At 32.9% G+C, this 20,541-nt stretch overlaps 3 protein-coding genes and 2 long non-coding RNA genes across 7 annotated transcripts; 2 read left to right on the forward strand and 3 right to left on the reverse strand.

The window, feature by feature from the left end:
- The first annotated feature begins 382 nt into the window (after positions 1-382).
- On the forward strand, positions 383-6,779 carry LOC121809450 (serine carboxypeptidase-like 34). Of its 2 annotated transcripts, none has more exons than XM_042210083.1 (10): positions 383-759; positions 1,547-1,654; positions 2,058-2,156; positions 2,510-2,602; positions 2,715-2,803; positions 3,716-4,009; positions 4,098-4,228; positions 5,619-5,714; positions 6,272-6,380; positions 6,482-6,779. In XM_042210083.1, the coding sequence occupies exons 1-10, from the start codon at positions 516-518 to the stop codon at positions 6,629-6,631; spliced, it is 1,413 nt and encodes a 470-aa protein (XP_042066017.1). In that variant the 5' UTR covers positions 383-515; the 3' UTR covers positions 6,632-6,779. The 2 variants fall into 2 exon arrangements, with proteins under 2 accessions (XP_042066017.1, XP_042066018.1); XM_042210084.1 differs by having other exon boundaries at positions 387-759; positions 4,101-4,228.
- Positions 6,780-7,343: 564 nt separating this feature from the next.
- Positions 7,344-8,611, reverse strand: LOC121807316 (uncharacterized protein At5g23160-like). The gene is made up of 2 exons (XM_042207539.1): positions 8,200-8,611; positions 7,344-8,106 (listed from the first exon to the last, which is right to left on the reverse strand). Exons 1-2 carry the CDS (start codon positions 8,476-8,478, stop codon positions 7,669-7,671), a joined length of 717 nt encoding a protein of 238 aa, XP_042063473.1. The 5' UTR covers positions 8,479-8,611; the 3' UTR covers positions 7,344-7,668.
- Positions 8,612-11,598: 2,987 nt separating this feature from the next.
- On the reverse strand, positions 11,599-16,597 carry LOC121806919 (E3 ubiquitin ligase BIG BROTHER-related-like). Of its 2 annotated transcripts, none has more exons than XM_042207096.1 (7): positions 14,651-16,597; positions 14,053-14,389; positions 13,897-13,943; positions 13,451-13,492; positions 13,247-13,368; positions 12,885-12,993; positions 11,599-12,036 (listed from the first exon to the last, which is right to left on the reverse strand). In XM_042207096.1, the coding sequence occupies exons 1-7, from the start codon at positions 14,837-14,839 to the stop codon at positions 11,989-11,991; spliced, it is 894 nt and encodes a 297-aa protein (XP_042063030.1). In that variant the 5' UTR covers positions 14,840-16,597; the 3' UTR covers positions 11,599-11,988. The 2 variants fall into 2 exon arrangements, with proteins under 2 accessions (XP_042063030.1, XP_042063029.1); XM_042207095.1 differs by having other exon boundaries at positions 13,897-13,973.
- A 114-nt stretch (positions 16,598-16,711) lies between these two features.
- LOC121809923 lies at positions 16,712-19,120 on the reverse strand. Its single transcript, XR_006052329.1, has 3 exons — positions 18,649-19,120; positions 17,291-17,361; positions 16,712-16,772 (listed from the first exon to the last, which is right to left on the reverse strand). It is a non-coding gene; the product is annotated as an uncharacterized LOC121809923 (long non-coding RNA).
- LOC121809924 lies at positions 17,218-19,148 on the forward strand. The gene is made up of 2 exons (XR_006052330.1): positions 17,218-18,461; positions 18,610-19,148. It is a non-coding gene; the product is annotated as an uncharacterized LOC121809924 (long non-coding RNA).
- Positions 19,149-20,541: the final 1,393 nt, after the last annotated feature.

A 20,541-nucleotide genomic window follows, 5' to 3' on the forward strand; every position in this document is an offset into this window, starting at 1 on the left:
CATTCAACAAAATCAACATTATTTATGAAGGGAAAAAATGAAAATTTAATATTATTTATGAAGGGAAAAAATGAAAATTTAATTATCAGTAAAATTATTAAAATTTTGATTCCTTATCAATCACGATGTGATAAGGATAAAAATCCTTAGCCAGGCTAAATAAGTAGCAAAAGTCTAAGTTTAGCCGTTTAGGGATGTTTAAAGATTTGATTTTGAAAAGTAAGAGGCTATATATTCTATGTATTCATCTTCTATTGGCTCTATGCATTTTTTAATCAATTAATTACCTATGTTTCTTTTTCCTTATCCCCTAAGTAATTACAGTCCAACAATTAATTACCTCTCATTCGAACACGTGTATTGACATCCAATTTGTTAATTAATCACTCAATTGCTCATCATTTGAACATGTATATTCCTCTCCAACTTATTACACTACAAATACATATGCACACCAATATTAAGACTCAAGCTTAGCTATAAAACTAAATCATCGTCACATCAAAAAGGGAGAGATGGACAAGGCGAAGAAACATATGATTCTAGTGTTATTAATGGCGGTGGCTGCGACGGCGAGCACGACGACGGAGCAGGAGGCGGACCGAGTGGCAGCGCTGCCGGGGCAGCCGGCGGTGAGCTTCGAGCAGTATGCGGGATACGTCACTGTCAACGAGAGCCATGGAAGAGCTCTCTTTTATTGGTTCCTCGAAGCCACGGAAAATCCTCAAAACAAACCTCTCCTCTTGTTTCTTACCGGAGGTACTAACTCATAACGTTCTTGTTTTCTTGTCTTCGTTTGCTTTTTTTTTATGTTCAAGACTTTAGGCATATATAGTGTTTGTTTAGCATGTAGCTGATAGAAATTCATGGGTTCCATTCTAAAACTAATTGGTGATAGGAGGAGGGCCACATGAGACTTATATACTAGTTTCAGTTTTCTCTTGATGGCAATGTGAGACAGTTATATCTTATATTTTTAGTTTCAATTGCCAACCGTAGCTAGTAGGAATTTGGTATTTGATTGGTAGTATAAAACAAATGAAATTGGGAGAAGAACGGTGGGTCTTGCTCATGAAGCATACTTGCATTATTAATTTGAGACGGTAACAAACAAAGTAGAAAATATCTTAACTATAATCAATTGCATAACTACATGTGTATCATATTTTTGAAAGTGGGGCCAATCTTTATATATTGAATTTGGGGCCTAAATTATTGAATTATACTAAGACCTTTCACATCATTCATTTCTTTCGACAAAAGGTCCAAGAATTGGTTGAAAACACACACACTCTATAAATTTAAAAATTAATATTAATTCATTAAGTTATATAAAATTAAATCAACACCTATCCATTTTCTGTATAGATTTTAAAAATATGAATGAAAACAATGAGTCAAATTATTTGGGCTTAAAATTAGACTTCGAATCAACTGGAAAGCCCGTTTAAATTGGTTTTGTGCAATAAATCAGGTATAAGATACATGAGATATTAATTTATTTCGACCATATAACATTAATAATGAAATGAATTTGTGATTTCAGGTCCGGGATGCTCGTCAATTGCGTACGGACAGTCACAAGAGGTGGGACCTTTCTTTCCCCAAAAAGGGAAACCGGAGCTCAAGCTTAACGATTATTCGTGGAATAAAGGTAATAACTATATTATCACTCTTAATGTGTAATACTCTTCGTCACAATGTTAAGTAGTAGACATCGTATTCCACTAACTCATTTCACTCAAATCTTATTATAAAAATAATATATAAAAGTGGGATCCACATTTCAACTCACTTTTCTGTACATTTATGAACACTTTGTGCCCAACATAAAATAGACTGAAAAGGAGAACGAAGGGAGTGCTTCATTAACTTTATAATAGAATGTGAGTATAATAGCTGATGGAACATAAAACAGAAAAATCAAAAGCAAATTGGGAGTTTTAAGTTCAACTAACCAAAATATAAAAATGAATATTGTTTTATTTTTCATATTAATTATACGTTGATTATGATTATTGACTCTATATTAATTATTTTTCCTTTTCATATTGTAGCTGCCAACTTACTATTCATAGACTCTCCGGTCGGTGTTGGTTTCTCGTATACAAACACAAGCAGTGATTTGAAAGACCATATTGGTGACACGATTACCGGTAATTAATAGATTACTTACATGTTATCATTGAAGTTACAAAGATACTCCCTCCGTCCGCCATTAGGAGTCACATTCCTTGGCGGCACGGGTTTTAAGACATAATTCTTGAATGTTTTGTCCACATAGTCTTTCCTGCAACTACATCACACATAATTTCCTCCGCTATGAGACAATTGTGAAAAATTGTCAGAGTCACGATATTAGTTGTTAACGACCATAATTTAAAAACCTAAAATAATGTTTCATGCTCTTACAATTACAGTTTATTTTGTTTATAATCGATTTGTTGAAATTGAAATTTTGTTAAGTTAATCTTGACTTGCATTTTTTTTATTTGATTGTGTAATTTAGCTCTGGATTCATACAATTTTCTATTGGGCTGGTTCCAAAGGTTTCCTCAATTTAAATCTCATGAATTCTACATTGCTGGAGACAGTTATGCTGGTAAGTAACTTAAACTAAAATTCTATTATTGATTTATATGAGGAAATTATTTGAATAAACTAAATTAAATTAATTTACATTTAACTAGACACATTTATTTTAAATGTTTCAGGACACTACGTCCCTCAACTTGCTGAGTTAATAATAGAGAGAAACAACATAACATCGGACGACGATCTTATTAATCTCAAAGGCATTATGGTAAGATTCAGCTTATCTCATCATCTTCAATTTTAGGAATAATATTAATTTAGATGATAAAGTTTGATCAAATTATAGTCAGACTCGTCGTGATGCTTGAAAATGAAGTGTTTGATAGAAATCCATGGGTTCCATCCTAAAACCAATTGGTGATAGGAGGAGGGGCCCATGAGACTTATATACTAGTTTCAGTTTTCTCTTGACACCGATGTGGGACAGTTATATGTTATATTTTTACTTTCAATTGCCAACACCCTCCCTCAAACCCTTCAAGGTGAATCTTGGAGGGGATGGACTTTTTTCTAATCGATTGGACAATCGGCCCAATTTTTTTCGATCGGTTGGACCACTTGACCCAAATTTTTAAGTCCAGATATACTGCTGGGTCAGTCATTTTTTTGGTTTCGGCCCAGATATACTGCTGGGTCAGTTAAATTTGACCCACAGTCAGCGACCCGCTCTGATACCATGATAGAAATCCATGGGTTCCATCCTAAAACCAATTGGTGATAGGAGGAGGGGCCCATGAGACTTATATACTAGTTTCAATTTTCTCTTGACACCGATGTGAGACAATTATATGTTATATTTTTACTTTCAATTGCCAACAATGTTAAATCACTAAGTTTCAATTTTTCACAAATATCTCATGCATGTACGAAACGACATACTATTAATGTTAAAAATGACGTTGAATTGTGAAAATATTAAGAAAAGGTAAAAAAAATTAGTCTAAGCATCACCATAAATCATCGTATTATAATTGGACGAGACAATTCAGAAAAATTAGAACTTTGTGAATTGATATTCTCTTTTCAAACCTTGTGGGACTGATTTTCGTGATTTAAATAGCGATTATTCTTATAGTTTATTCCATCTAGCTCACAAGCTTACGTGAATCTTTATTAATAGATCGGAAATCCAGCAATCGACTCTGAAACCGACCAAAGTGGCAGGATCGACTACGCTTGGCATCACGCCGTTATATCTGACGGACTATACGAAGAAATCAAGGAAAAATGCAACTTTACACAGCAAATTGTTTCGAACGATTGCAACAGTTCGATTCAAAAATACATCGAGGTTTATAACATCATAGATATGTACAATTTGTACAGTCCTACCTGCGTCGACAACAATCAAACCGCCATTTCTGAATCTTACTCATATTTGAAGGGTGATGCTTTGAAATATATATCTCACAGTGTAAGTGTCGACGTTGGACTCAACTTTGATTCAGTTCTTTTTGCTACTATATTTTAAATTAATTTCGTTTATTAATTTCTATTTCAAGCAGGGAAAGTCATTGGCATGGTACGATCCATGTGCTTTGATTTATATTAATAACTATTTCAACAGGGCTGATGTTCAACAAGCTCTTCATGCCAATGTCACGAAAATTCCTTATTCATGGGCACCTTGCAGGTATAACATAGTTTTCAATAGGACTGGGCCGATACGATATATTTTATATCTTTATCGTATAAAAAATATCGATATGAATTCATATCGTTATCGTATCAAAAGTTTCGGTATACCAAAATTTCGGTATGGAAAAAAACTATACCTTTACTGTATCGAAATTTCGATATATCGTATCGAACTTCGGTATACCGTTCTGAACGGTATATCGAAAGTTTGTACGATATATCCCGAAATTTTATACCATTTCAAATACCTGTATACCGAAAAATATAATTTCAAAACTGGAGGATAAAACCAAAATTAATATAATTTCAACACAATGAAATAAACATTGTTCACATCTCCATAATCAAAATCCAACACAACAAAACACCAAAAAATACCATAGTCAAGTCAAGTCCGAACAAAATACATAACAATAATTAGCAAAAATTATCAACCATCTTGATCTTGTGCACCAAACCCTTCACTTTGTGGAAACCATCTAGAAATATTAACCTACAGAAATTCAAGACCAAGAGATAAATTAAATTAGTACTAATTCAAAAGGGAATTTTAATTGTACATGAATAAAAGCATAGAATAGAATTGAACAATAAATAATTTTTAAATATAAAAATAAATTAAATGAATATCTATTTATGATTTTAAACTTTTAATCTTAAAAATAAATTATATTATTATATTATAATCGGTATGAACGTTATGTATTGATAATTCAATATGTATTGGTTTTCGATATATTTCGATATAAAACGGTATAATGCAGTATAAGAAAATTCATATCGTTATCGTATCGAAAACTTACGATACGGTATTGTATCGTATCGAAAATTTCGGTATACCGAAAATTCGATATTTTTTATATTTTTCGGTACGATGCGATCTATATACCGTTTTTTCGATATATTTACCCAACCCTAGTTCTCAAGGGTAATTGTTGAAAAAACTAGGAGTATGAAATTTCATTAAAGCCTGGTCATACCAAATAACTTGGAAAAAACCATCTATAATGAATTTTAATATAGTTCACAATTGCACATGTTTTGATGAGATGTTACATGTGAAATTTAAGTTTATATATCCATCCAAATCTTTTTATTCATATTCTCTAATCTATATCACTTAATTTGACAACACACTAAACACCTGCCTAGCTACATCAGCAATTTGAGATGTATATATATAACATCAATATATATTACACATATACAACTTGAATATTTCATCATGAGATAATTGCAAAATATGTTACAACTTCGTGTTCATTTTGGAAGAATTTTATAATAATAGCCGTACCATTTTATTTTATTAAAATTTACAATTAGACCTTATGAAATTATAAAATCCTATAGAAGAATGATTGAGTACGATGCGAATTGCAATGCAGTGCAAATCTCCAATATAGGAGCGATGACGTTGCATTCTCAACACTACCAATTCTAAGAGGCATCATTGCATCAAATCTAAGAGTTTGGTTTTACAGGTAATATCCTAGTCAACACTTGATTCATTTTCATAGCACACAAATATTAATGCTTACTATATATACTCACTTCGTTCCCTAAGAATATGCACTTTTGATTCGACACAAGTTTTAATGCAAAACAGGTAGTATAATAACAGAGATGTAGAGAGAAAAAGTAGTTAAAGTATTGTTAGTGGAGAATGAGTCTCACCTCATTAGAAAGAAAAATGGTTTCCAAAATTGGAAAATGCATATTCTTGTGGGACGGATGGAATACCAAGTTAATGCAAACGACATATGTTTAGTAGTAATGTGTTATTTGTTAGTATTTTACTCCCTCCGTCCCGCACTACTCGCACCTTTCCTTTTGGGCACGGAGATTAAGGAATGAGTGATAGACAAAGTCAACAATTACGGCTGTAGGTATAAATTGTTACTAAAAATGGAAAGAGTGCAAATAACTTAGGACGCCAAGAAAGGAAATAAGTTCAAGTAATGCGGGACGAATGGAGTACATGTTTTCAATAGTTACTTTATGACCGAAAGATTAACTGGTGTGTGTAATAACAATAAAGTGGAGATGTGGACGCCGTTATTCCAGTAACGTCAACGAGATATACGTTGAGAAAGTTAAAACTGGATATTGAACAAGACTGGACACCTTGGTACACCGACAACCACCAGGTACACTACACTAACTTTGAAACCATATACATCAAAGTTTAATTTTATTAAATTTATTGATACATATTATATATTTTGGTGGTATGTTAATTGAAATTAAGGTGGGAGGATGGAGGGTGGAGTATAAAGGGTTGACGTTTGTGACAGTGAGAGGAGCAGGGCACCTAGTTCCCATATTAAAGCCGAGGGAAGCGCTGCAAATATTTGATCATTTTCTCAAAAATGAAAAACTTCCTTCGCTTCCATTTTGAATTCAATTTCATATGGGAAAGAAGACTAGAATTACAATGAAGGAAGATTTGTATACATAATAAATCTTCTATGTATAGTTATGATTGAAGCATGTTGTGTAATAATCAAGAGAATTCTACTATATTCAATGAAGTACCAACTTATGAAGATGTGTGTGTGTGTGATTTGCAAGTGAAGAAATTATAGGTGAAAAAGAGTTATTATTAATACAGGAGTTGTGTGAGATTTGCTAATGAAGATGTGATGAGGCAGTTAAAGATAAAATTGGGTGATATTAACAAAATGATTGTAATTAGATCACTAGAATTTTTATGCTGATTCTAATTCCAAATCGGAACGCCTAACGGTTTTTTTTTTAAATGAATCGATTACTTTTTAGTTAATTTATGCATGCAGCACCTCTAGCTTCAAACAAATTAACACAATAACAAATCTAAGTTTTAATTTTATGTAAATAATTTGTTAAAATAATACTAATATCAATAACAATTTTTAAGGTGTTAAAAGTAGAATAAAGAAAAACTACACAAGGTTTAATCAAAATTTGGTGGGTTTCGTCAGTTTTTCTTAATTAGTAGTATTTCATCCATACACAAAACAACATCTCAAAACGACCTCATTCATAAAAATCGTTTATCTTAATTTTTATGACTCCGAGTATTACCAAAAGACGACAATTTGAATTGTACACAGACGAGAAAGAACTGCACAAAATTAAAACTTTCAATTTCATATTCCTTTTCCGAATTTTGCAATTAATTAACATATATATTTCGTGATTTGAACGGCTATTGTCACTAGAATAAAACAAAATTTGTAAAATAAAACAAATAATTCTCAACTTTGAATTGAACTACCTTGGTGATCATAAATGATGATCCTAGTTAGCCTAACTTTTATCTGTATATTTAGATATGAAAAATCGAAGATACGATTATGTTGGGAAAAACAAACACCCCAATTTAAACAAACTTGATCAAAATTAAACCTAAAAAAGAAACCAAAAAAAAAGTTAAATTCCAAAAGCAACTCAAAGTCATAGCTTTTGATTTCGATGGAGCAATCCTTCCAAAACAACCTTTTCCTTATACTCCCACGAATCAAAATCAACACCCTCGCTTTCACCGCTCTTCGATTTATCGCCGTCCGATTCCTCCATTTTCGCCCTAATTCGAGGCACGGAGTAAAACCACGCCGTCGCACACACAATCGCCCAAAATTTGCCCCAAATCACCATCACCACCAAAGTCGCCGACGCGATTACCGCGCCAACCGTCGAGTCGAATTCGCCGCCCACCGCCGCCGCTGGAGGCGGCGGATTCTGTTTCCTCTGATGCGGCGGAGGCAGAGAAACCGAGTGCGACAGCTTGCGTTGGCTCGTCGACGCCTGATTGACGGCGCCGTTCTGTTCTTCTACCAATTTTACAATCGAACTCGTCGTTATTGCACTTGATTCATCTCGATTTTCGTGTCTCTGAAATTCATCATAATTGTGAAATTTATGAGCGACGAAGCGTGATTAAATTAATTAATCCGAATTGATGAATTGAGAAATGTAATTAGCTACCTTGCTAGTGTTGATTGGTTGATCTGCAGATGAAATTGCGATCCTCTTCTTCTTTTCCTCTTCGTGTTGTTCGACATCGTGAATTTCGCTGGTCGAAGTCTTCGCGGTCTCCGACGGATCGTTGACCGGAATATCGCCCCCGCCGTGGCGGCGAGCGGAGACCGATTTTCTGTCGCTATGATCGGCGGAGACTTTGTTGGAAACGCCGAAGCAGCTTGCAAAGGAGCAGAGGAAGCTGCATCTACTGTGTTTTCTTCTTCCCTTTTTGGCGGCAGCCATGAGAGAGAGGAGAGAGAAGTTAGCTGCATGAAGGTTTTTTCTTTGCTATGTATCGTTGAATTTGAGTACATTTTGTTGCCCAAGTTTACATTTTCTTTTTGTTTAATTTTTTTAAGATTGATTAAAATAATACTCGCTAAATTATTTCATTTTTTAATTAAAAAAATATAGTATGTACTTCTTTTTAATTGCTCATTCTCATTACTTATCTTTTTAAATTTATTCTCTCTACTTTAATCTATTTAACATAATTTTTTTTATTTCACACAAAAAATATTGTTACCATAGAGAAACAGAGGAATATAAACTTTGACTAAGATTAATTTTATTCTATACAAAAATTAGATTAATAAGTCAAGAATAATATTATATGCCATTATCTTTAGATTAAGTATCAAATTCTATTAATTCATTTGATGAAAATCTCGATTACTCGATCGAATTCTTAACGTGAGCAATCTCAATGAGAGTTTCTACAACTAAATTTTATTTTATCTATCAAATCAAACATAGAACAATGTTATTAGAGTACGGTAGAGTAAAATGATTATATTAAATTGGATCGAGTTATTTTCATCGAATTATATTAAAAATTTGATTAATGTTTAATTTGTCATTTTGATGTATATTGGGGCACAAAATTTATGTATTTTGTTTTATAAGTTAAATAGAGATGAATAAAATAAGAGGAAAAAAAGTAAGATGGTATTATTTTTATTTTAAGATTGTGTTATTTTAGTGGGGTGATAAAAAAAAGGAAGATATGTTATTTCTAACGTTAGAAGAATATTTATTTTTCCATAAGTTATATTTGCTAATTCTTTTCATACATTTAAATATTTAATACTTATTTCTTAAATTTGCATTATGCTAATCTGACAATGAAATATTATACTTCCTCCGTCCTATTAAAAATGAGTCACTTTCATTTTTGATTTATCTAATTCACTTAACACACAAAATAAAATTTATAAAACTCCGTGCCGCTTAAGAAAGGAATGATATTCCTTGGGACGGAGGGAATACTCCTCTCACACGAAAAAACTAATGTAATTAGCTAACTTGACTTTGGATAAATAGATGGCTCCAATTCCCGAAGGCGATTCCACCTTTCTCCACGTAAAGACTGAAAAGGCAAATGATCTGTGAGCCTGTGACTATTACTACCATCTTCACGAATAAAAAAATATAAAAAGAATTGAAAAAAGATAAATAGGAGGTTTGTATTTTTTCTTTATCCATACCTCGTGAAAATTGTGAGAGAAAAATGTAGAAAGCTGGGGACTAAAAGACATATTTAGGGTACGTCTCAATGATTAAAATCATAATTAACATTCTATCTTCTTGTAATTACAATTTACTATAATTACTACTAGTAGTACACCTACTATATATATATATATATATATATATATATATATATATGTCCTCGTAAAAATAGCAAGTCATGCGGTGCTCCAAACGACGGCGTACATACAAATTAATTTATGCTGCCATATTTAATTAATCCCAAATACAATTAGAGTTCCATCCCAAATATATTCGAATAATTTGATGATATATATTGACTCTTCGCTATATTAGCTTTCTTTAATGGCTAATAAGTCACTAATTATGATAGTCTTTTACTAATATTTTTAAAACAAAATATTTATATTTTAAATTATTAACTAGCATGCAATAAGGCAAATTTCAACAATAATTGCTTTATATTGTTTTTATGATTAGAATTCAGAACTATTTAATTAATTTATTTCTTTTACCTAACTCCAAACTTTCACTGTTTTCATAAAATGTATTGCTAATAGCTAAATAAATTTTGTGAGAGAAAATGATTTATTGAAGTTTGAGGTGATGTTTTTAGAACGACATTAATTCAACAAAAAATAAGGACAAATATTGTTTTGTGTCCGCAACTTTTATCGTACTATTTTATTAAATGTCATCAACTTTTAATGTATGTTCCATAAAATATCCTAAATTTTGAAAAGCTTTAAGTTGAGGACACTTATAAAGTACGCTGAAATTGTGGTTTCTATTTTTTTAAAAAAGCTTAACATATGCAACATTTAATGAAAACAGGCTAAAGATAAAATAATAAAAAGATGTCTATTTACATAAAGTTACGTAATAGCTATTTCCATAAAGTTTGATCAAATTATGGTCAATCTCCTAAAGCTTGAAAACTCAATTTTAATTTTGAGGTTTTAATTTATTTTAGTTGTGTTATCCATATACAAAATGATGTCTTTTTGTGATGCTCAAATTAACGTTATTTCATTAAAATGTGTACCTTTTCATTTCTTTTCATCAAACAAGTCTGTTTTGAGCAATTATCAATGACATTGTTCCATTCACAATTTGATAATTGAGTAAAATTTAAATACTTTGTGATTTAATATTCCGTTTATTACCAAGAATTTAATAATAATTTGTGATTAAATAATTATTATCCCAAAAAAAATTGTCATGCTTCTAATTTATGACATGTAGTTATTATTAAAATGGAAAAGAACATTTGGTGAAAGTTCCATCTGCACAAATCACGGCCCCTAAATATATATATCAAGATTTGATTGGGTGCTTTATTCTTAGCTATTTATTGATTAAAAAACATAATATTCAAATTGACCGATTAAAGTTGAAAGTATATAAACATACAAATCCAACAATTGGTGGTTTATCTAAAGAATAAAAAACATTGAAAACGACCTGCCCTCAGCAGTGAAAGATAATAACTTATTTTATCAACAAATTGCGATATAGAAACAAGAATTAGTAAAATAGTGTGTAGCAAACGACAAATTTATGGTCGACAAAATTGAACAAAGGCTCAATGGAGACTGAATAATTTCACAATTTAGCAATTTTAATGTCAGTAGCCACTTTTGAATATTTATGGAGTAAGTACTATTTTTAAAGGGAAAATGCCAATTTTATTCAGTTAACCACTCATAATTTTCAGTGTAAACCCTCAATATTCTTAACATATTCTATTCCTTACCTCTACAATTTACAGTATGATTTAAAGTCATATTCTGACTTGATGCAAATTTTAAAAATATAAAAAATTAATAGAATGTGAATTTCACTTCATATAAAAAGTAAATGAGACAGATATTTACATACAAACAAATAGAAAAATAATGAAATAATTAGTCTCGTGAACAGTAAAAATTATATGTATATTTACAGACAAATAAAAAAGGAAAATAATGAAACAATTTATTCATGAACGGATGGAGAATTAAATACCAAAACAGAGAATTCGAAATACATTTTGGATTAGGGAAAGAAACTAGGCCGCAAAAAAGAGAATATAAATATAAAATCATGCACAAGAAAATGAATGAACATTAATATAGCTGGATTTGCTCATAGATTTAGTAATATAGCAAAAGATGGAAAAGCTATCTTTTATTTTCTTCTTTGCAGAATGTCCCCACTCTTCACCATCCTGGTGTTTAGTGCTCTCCCATGTCTTGCAAAACTCCATCATCATCGAGTCTGCTAGCTCATCTGAGAAGTTGGGACTTCGGCACTGCATACAGGACAGACCTACACAAACGACAGCATCATATACCAACGATCATTACTCCTCACAGTTCTAAACATCTGAATATAACTTTTCGAAGAGTGAAAGCATATTTAGATGCTAAATCTACTACTGTGATGTTGGTTTTCGGCCTTTATAACTTCATGAATCAAGTACCCAAATAGATGACACTGAATCCTCCTAATGGAGAAAAGGCATCAAATTTGATAAAAGTTTCTAATTCTAAGGGACACATGGACACGACTCATCAACGGTCAGGATAAAAGTCATCTTACAAACAACAGAACAAATTTTTGTTACATTTTTCTCAATGGTACTGATGAACTCGGTGCTGAAATGGAGTTGTTGAGGACGAAGTAAGTTGACAAGTATATCATTTCTGTAATGGATGAAAAACATTCTCCCTCCGCCCCATTAAAAGAGATGCATTTCTTTTGGGCACAAGATTTAAGAATATGATGTTTGGTGTTAAGTGGAGAGATGAAGAGAGAATAGTAAGATGTTTGTTAGCTAAAAAATTAAACGAGTCAATTTAGGTGGGACACCCTAAAAAGAAAATACTGAGTCACTTTTAATGGGACGAAGGGAGTACCAGTAGCTGAGCTGGCTGAGTGGCCTAAAATGATTGACGACACAAAAAATATTACTTATCAACATTACATAACCTAGGGTATAAGTAATCAAAGTGTCCAGCCTCAGATACACAACAAGGGAAAATAGAAATATTACGTATTTTATGTGAACATATTTTTTTATATGCTTTCCAGTTATACATACAAATATATGTGCTTGCTTGTGGGTGTCAGCACCTTTCACCTAAAAGCAATATGGCATAAGAACAAGAACATACCTTGTTTATCTGTAACCAACTGTTAATGCATTCTGAATGGTAGGAATGTTTACAAGAAAGGAGTATCAAGGTGTCGTCATCTTCAAAGTCCAGCCGACATATAACACAGCTGACAACCCACCAATAAAATGTTGTAAGCATACCAGCATCATTGCTAGAGATTAGAGAAAAGGTGATATATTGATACACATATATATAGTATTACAACTCGACCTTCAGTTCAATTTGGTAGATGGGAAGAAAAAATTAGGAAAGCATTACTAAAATAGGGGCCATTCCATTGAGCAATTAATCATTATGAGCAGCCCTAGTGGTAAAAGGCGAACAATTATATCTGAATAAAGCAAGTTTATGTTACTTACGAATCACTGATTCCTTCCTGGCTGCCTTGTGATTTGTAGTTAATTGATGGCAATGAAGCGATTGTCTCTGCAGGAAGGCCCCTGCTTTCTGTTCCAACTACTTCACTGAGGGCAAGCAGCTCCTATAACACAAAGACAGCCATGAAGTTCAAAATAAAGTATGATACAGGAATAAATATGACATAAACTCGTAACCTAAGTTACCTCATATGATAGTTCATCAGGGTCAACCTCGTCCAATGCATCCTAAGGATCGGTAGCAGTATTAGGCATGGCACAAGCAAATTTAAGCATATTCATTTGCAGTTCTAATAGAATAACGATGCAAATGGTCAGATCTAAGCACAGATATAAAATAGAGGAGAGACTGCATCAAGCTGTGATAGCTGTCAAAAGTAGCTAACTACACGAACGATTCTAAGTATGCAACCCTAGCTTTCTACTACCTGTATACATGAGAGTCTCTCTTAATTTGAATACAACTTATCCTCTTCTCAGATGTCTCTATACTTCAAATCTCGACACAATAAAAGAAGGCTTTAACTCAATTTGCACCAGCATATCATTAAGTAATATTTTCCCTTTCCCTGGCCTACAACTACAAGTCTACAGCCATAGAAAGAACACACAACAGGAATATCGGATCATACTTGAGAATTGCCATCATGATCTTCTTCATCTTCATCATCATCTTCACCTTTGCCAAACAATCCATATTCAAAGAGTTCTATCTATGTCAGTAATCTCAGTTCTAATACATAATTCAACGAAATAACAACCAGAAAGCAATTAACTTGGACTCTCACTTTCATTTATCCCAGCCAGGGCCAACAATCTAGCTGCCATCTCGCGTTCTTCAGCATCTTGCAATGCTCTCGCATATGCTTCGTCATCTGGAAATGCAGACGGATCCAATTCAACATCTTGGCCATCCTCATCATCGTCTTCTCCTTCAGCATGAGCATCCTCATCAAATACATCAGCATGAGCATCCTCATCAAATACACGCACTTCACCATTGCCCATCTCAACATCCGACTCATCGTAATCCTCCTCGTCAAAATCATCGTAACTCTCCGTTTCCCAACTCTCAGAATCTCTCCCACCATCGCCTCCCATTCTCAACATCATATAAGCTCTTTCCTGTTTCAAGCAAAATCAGAACTTCAATTAATTTCCAAAATTAATCATTGAATCACCAAAATTGAGAAGAAAACAACACAGCAAGGTGAAGAACAACTATAGTACCAATCTGGAAAGAAAAAAAACTAATTGCGATAATTATAAACCCTAATTAGACGAAAATAGACATCGGCAAAGTTGAAAAGAAAACATGTTCCTTATACAGAATAAAGCTACCATAACACAGAAAAAGGCACCGGAAACGGAATTAACATGAAAAACCTGTTCTTGGAGAGTACGAGCAAGTGCTAGATCGGCGTCGACTTGACTGAGGTCGGTGAAGGGGGTTCTCTGGGGGCGATTTCCGGCGACGTCGCCGGAGATAGGGTTGTCATTGTCGTTGGTAGGATTGCAGGGATCGTTGGGGTTTTCCTGGTTGCCGGAATCAGCCTTGTCATTGGTGTTCTCCATCACGATTCGCCCAAAAATCCAAGAAGAATTATTGAGCAAGAAAAGCAGTGTGATTTTGAATGAGAGAAGTGAAGCTTCAAATTCCTTTTTAAATGAGTTTAAATATTTTGATTCGCTTTATTAATCACTTTGAAAATATGAATATTTGGCTCAGACATGAATTTAATATATATACTTGATAAAGTAAAAAAAATAGAAAAAAATTAATTAAAGTATTATTAGTGGATGATGGTCTCATCTCTTGAGATAAAAAAGACTTTCCCAAATTAAAATGTTTATAAACTTACTAAAAAAATTAATTGTTCATATTTTTCAGGGAAGAAATGAATAATAAATACAACGTACTCCACAGCTAAAATGTAGAAAAAAAATGTAGAGAAGTTAAAAAAGCGTCTAGCTTTTGGTAGAAGAAAGGGATAACTTAAGTATGGAGTAAATTTTATAGTATTATTTTTGATAAATAAATTTAATATTTCATTAATATAATTAGTTATGTTTTATTGATATATAAATACTATAAGATTGATACTTTATTAGTGGAGTACTAACCTTTTTCATTGAATTTCATTTAGAATTCTTAAAATTCGAGTTAGGTTAGTTTAAAACATGTATTTACTGACAGGAAGTAATATTAAATGACGAATTTTGGAATAATGCATTTTCCCCTTTTTGATTTAAAACGGGTATTTATTGACAGAGGATGTAATATCAAATGACGAATTTTGGTATAACCGCACTGAGGAAAGATAAATGTACATATATTGTACATGTACCTAATATCTTTAAATTTATTGTATTATATGTAGCAATAAGAAATACATGATATAGAAATTTTATGTCAAATCGTAATATGATTTTGAGCCTGATTCAGATTAATTATTCAATATTTAGTAAAAACAAATCTAAAATATACAAATATTTAAGTTAAAATTTCAATTTTTTTGGAAGTGGTGCAAAATGATTAGTATAAAATTTATTTTGAATCAATTAATGTTTACAAGTCAATTTTCAATGCAAAATGTTGAAAAAAAGTTAGATTTATGTACGTAAAATTATATACATTTATCACTATCTTTGGCATTTGATTTGACTGATAAAGTATAAGTTTATTAAAGGTTTGATGTGAGAGCAATATTATTAGTTAATACAGAACATATATTTTATCATCAAAATTGAATTGATTATTTAATCACTTACTCTAGTCCACAATACAATTTTTTGAAAATAACCCACACAAAAATAATTAATGATTTAGATTGCCCTTAATTAATATATTTTCTTGATTATAACATAAAAATGATATATTATTAGCATTTAATATAGTACACTTAATAATCAATCAATCAAATATAAAATTAAATAATTGAATGTTATTATGTTAGAGTTAGACTATTATGGTATTTAGAAAATAAAAATAAAATTGATAAAGTATGAAAACAAAAAAAGAAAAATAATAGAAATTTTTTTAGTGAAACTTATATTTTAATAATTATGTAATAAAAAGTATTTTAAAAATAAAAATTAAACTAATTTTAGGAAGATCAAAATAAAAATATAAAGAGACAGAGGGTTATCTGTCACGACCGCACTTTCTAATGATAGCATAGTCGGGAAACCGTGACTAGGGGTGGGGGTATAAGAAGCGGGGAAAGAATTAAGGGAAAATAAAATCAAACATTGGCTGCGAGACATGACTAATCAAGTGCTGATACATAGAAAAAAAGATACTCGATCATGAAAACTCGAGTATTTGTTTGTAAAAATTTCAAAATATCAGAGTTTTGAACAAAATAGACTTGAGTCTTTTAAAATGCACAACGGAAGCAAATGAACGCGGTTCCATGTATGAAGACATGAACCTCCGAGAGTCAAAATCTGACTGAATTAAATGTCTTGTCTCAATAGCACTTCCTCCACCACTTCGTTGCTCAACCTGCACATTTAGAAATATATGCAGGGCTGAGTACAAAAAGTACTCAGTGACACACATTGACGAAAATACAAATATACTTTTGAAAATATTGTCAAGCCATCATCACAGTAACACCCAGGGGTTTTATTTAAAAGACCTGAGCTTACTAAAAATCTTTATTCGACTGCGCAGTCTAAGTTCTTTCCATTCTTTGCCATATCTGATCACATTGTACCGTGGAGATGGTGTTCTCCCACGGTCACCTTACATTCATGTGCCGGGAAGGTGGCCACCTTCCTCGGTCACCTGCTCTGCCCAACATGTTAGAGGTAGCTTGTGTACACTAGTCCGAGCGGGGACACCACCCTCACTGGGACCCGAATTCGACTTATATCATCATTCATAATTCCTTTGGCCTTAGCCAAACAGATAGGCATCATACAAAAATATTTATGGCAAGACAACATCTTTAAGAATCACGAACATGTGTTCGTGTTTTCATAAAATACGATTTGTATTTTTAGTATAGGAAAGCTCACCTTGATCTCTTAGTTCCTTTAACTTGAATCTTTCGTTCCGACTTTACTTGCGAAGGTAACCTTTTTTAAAACTTCATAATATAATAATACACAAATTAGACTCAAGGACAAAACTACTTAAATTAGAATGCATGCCTTATAAAAGTCTTTTATCTCGTTTCTCGATTTTCGCATATTTTCGATTATTCGTCGACCGCCTAAGGCGTCGCCTGCGACGCTGGTTGGCCACTCACGCCCATATTTCCACCTTTGACTCCTCGTATTTTCCCTCCACGATATCGAACTAAATCCCAAAATTTATAAAAGTGCACAATTAAATTTTCGCAACCATTTCCCCTCGAAAATATATTTATTCCGGACTTGAGATAAATTATTCATACTTTAAAAATTATTCCGGAATTTAATTAAATAATTTCATCACGATTAATTATTGGCACAAAACTTAATTATTTCTCCCCCTTATATCTCCAAGTAAAATTTTAAGGCCAAAGACAATTTAAATGGAGCCAAAACTAAACAAAACATCCCATTTAATTGCTAAGGCCCAATTTCTTTAAAAAAAACAAAGGCCCAAATCCTTTTTTTTAAAATCAAAAGGCCCATTTCTACTGCCACCATCTCCACGCCTCTTTCTCTCTTCTCGACCAAATTGAGCAATTTCTCCCAAATTTTCCTACACTCCACACCAGAGCCGTCGGTCGTCTCCCTTCCGACGCTCGCTGACTCCTGCGACGTAGGCATCGTCCGATTTCCTTCCGTCGTACGCCGTTGTACCCAACGCCGCTGCGGTGCAGTTTTCTCCACCATCGCGTCGACCCTCACACTGGGAAGACGCTGCTGTCGCTGCTGTCACCGCCGGGCTCCGACGCCGCAACAGGCGCTCCGACGCCGCTGTTGATTCTGCCGTCAATTCGTCCTCAGCGTTCACCCCCGAGCTCCGCCTTCTGTGGTGAACCGCGGCCGTCGTCGTCGTCAAAGTGGAGGAACTCTGCCGCCGCATCGCTCCAGCCTTCTCCAGCGACGAGGACGAGCTTCTCCACCGCCGATCCCCCTGGGTTTGAGAGTCCTCCGCTGCTGTCGTCCAATCCAGCCATCGTTCATCACCGAACCAACCCTGAAACGTCCCGAAACTAACCCGAAAAGCCCCGCACAACCCCGAAACAGCCCCCCCGTAAGTTTCTAATTGATTTCATGAATTAAAGTCTGATTCTTGAATTCGGTTCGCTTTGATTTAAACGATTAAAAGATTGATTCCCATTTGTAGTTACTGTTTTAGATTGTGCGATTTGGTTGAGTATAAAAAAAAATATGCTATGCAGTTCATGGATTGAAGGTTTAGATTGGGGAAGGAGATTTACCTCGATAACTCGATATTGGTGGTGAAATTGCAGGACCGAAAGGAGTAGCCAACTGGATTTTGCAGATTCAGTTTTTGTAATTCAATTGATTGAGCTCTCGGTTTCTTGAATTTTCTTGATGCGGAAACCGATCAGAAGAAGAAAATGGATTGAAGATTTAATATTGAGGGAGAGTAGTTAATGATACGAGAGAGATTTAGGGGTGAGGAGAGTGGGCGGTTTGGATGTGGGAGGAGGAAAATATCTAAGAATTTTTTAATTAAATTGATTTATTGACTTGGTGACCAAGTTAGATAAATTTGAATTTTTTAGTAATTAATTGATTATTTATTTATTTACTTGTTTATTTAATTTGGCGTATGTATAATCGGTTCAAGTTCGTGGCCGTCCACGTTGAAGTACCCGCTTTCTTAAAACGTAGGATGTATTAAATTTTGTTGGATGTATTGGACATCAATATTTTGGTTTTGGGAACTTATTTAATTATTTATTTATTTAAATTTATTGTATTCATATAGGTGTATTATATATTTGTGGATTCTATTCACTTGTCTATCGTCAAACAAACAACGATGACAATCTATAGTAACTCAGATTTAATCGCATAAAAGTCACTTATATAGGTAATTAAGCTAATAATATAGTTTCTAATAATATCTGTTTAGCGGGTCGTTACATTATCAATCTAAAATCCTCCATTTTTCTTCTATTGGAAAATTTTTAGTCAATTTGGAAGACCCAAAATTATATCAAATTTAAAACCTTTGGAACACACCATCCCAAAATCGAGCAAAGGCATCATATTGGATTGCATAATTTGTCATACGGCTCTAATTGTATTATGTTCCAATGTTTCAAATATCAAAACAAATATTAAAAATGTTTATACTATTAAGCAAAGAGAAAAATATAATGAATATACATTAACAAAAAGCAAAAAAATATAATTGTAGTAGTAATGAACAAATATACTAAAAGATACTAGTTGATTGTTAAAAATGGATTAATCTTACCAATTTTCTGATTCATAACATTAAATTCCAACAAGTTTTCTGTGTCCAATTCGAATTGGAGAATGGGTTGATCCACCACAACTCCAATTTGATTTTTAAAACACTTCTCTAAATATTTATATTAAGTATGTTAAGCGAAAAGAGGAAATATAGTTGAATATATTATTCCACATAGAGAGAAAGATATAACTAGAGTATAATAAACATATATAAAAGCTAATTGAATGTTACAAATCTGTTCTGATTCACAACTTCCATTATTTCAACTGGACAATGCGTTGGTTCACAGCTGCACCAATCCGATTTTAAAAAATTGCGCTAAATATTAATAGTATATAATGTGTTAAGCTAAGATAAAAACATATCATCGATTTTCCGATTCATAAAATTCAATAACTCAACAAGATTTTATATCCAGTTTAAATTGGACAACGCGTCAATTCACGACCACTCCGCCGGAGAAGAGTTTCATCCCATTATAGAGAAAGTAGTTTCCAAAATTAGAAATTTCATATTTTTTAGGGACAGGCTAAAAAAGAAATAGTTTATACTTTTCAGGAACAAACTAAAAAGAAAATAGTTCATACTTTTCAGGGACGGATGAAGTAGTATTTTAGACACACAAAAGTATATTCCTCCATTTATTAGTTGAGAGTCGATGTGTAAACGGAGCTAGGACGAAGCTTGGAGCAAGAGAGAGGAGTTTTTAACGAGTCATGTGGTTGAGGTAAAATTGTCACCATATTGCACTCGGTCAGGTGAGTTTTGCAAACTTGTCTAGAAACCTCTATCTGATCAATGATGAATTTTGGCAAATAATAGAATCTTGTGGTGAATTTTCATGTCATTCTTGACACGAGAAAACTAAGCAAAACACAAG

The sequence above is a fragment of the Salvia splendens genome, chromosome 6, assembly GCF_004379255.2.
Source record: "Salvia splendens isolate huo1 chromosome 6, SspV2, whole genome shotgun sequence".
NCBI classification, from domain to species: domain Eukaryota; kingdom Viridiplantae; phylum Streptophyta; class Magnoliopsida; order Lamiales; family Lamiaceae; genus Salvia; species Salvia splendens.

Bases quoted from the DNA above. Each gene is read 5' to 3' on its own strand.
- LOC121807316 (XM_042207539.1), bottom strand. From the start codon at position 8,478: ATGGCTGCCGCCAAAAAGGGAAGAAGAAAACACAGTAGATGCAGCTTC. The intron at 8,107-8,199 runs GTAGCTAATTAC...GATGAATTTCAG, and splicing joins AACCAATCAACACTAGCAAG to AGACACGAAAATCGAGATGA.
- LOC121806919 (XM_042207095.1), bottom strand. From the start codon at position 14,839: ATGGAGAACACCAATGACAAGGCTGATTCCGGCAACCAGGAAAACCCC. The intron at 13,974-14,052 runs GTGAGAGTCCAA...TGACATAGATAG, and splicing joins CCTGGCTGGGATAAATGAAA to AACTCTTTGAATATGGATTG. The intron at 13,369-13,450 runs GTAACTTAGGTT...TTTGTGTTATAG, and splicing joins CTGATGAACTATCATATGAG to GAGCTGCTTGCCCTCAGTGA.
- LOC121809450 (XM_042210083.1), top strand. From the start codon at position 516: ATGGACAAGGCGAAGAAACATATGATTCTAGTGTTATTAATGGCGGTG. The intron at 760-1,546 runs GTACTAACTCAT...TTGTGATTTCAG, and splicing joins CCTCTTGTTTCTTACCGGAG to GTCCGGGATGCTCGTCAATT. The intron at 1,655-2,057 runs GTAATAACTATA...TTCATATTGTAG, and splicing joins CGATTATTCGTGGAATAAAG to CTGCCAACTTACTATTCATA.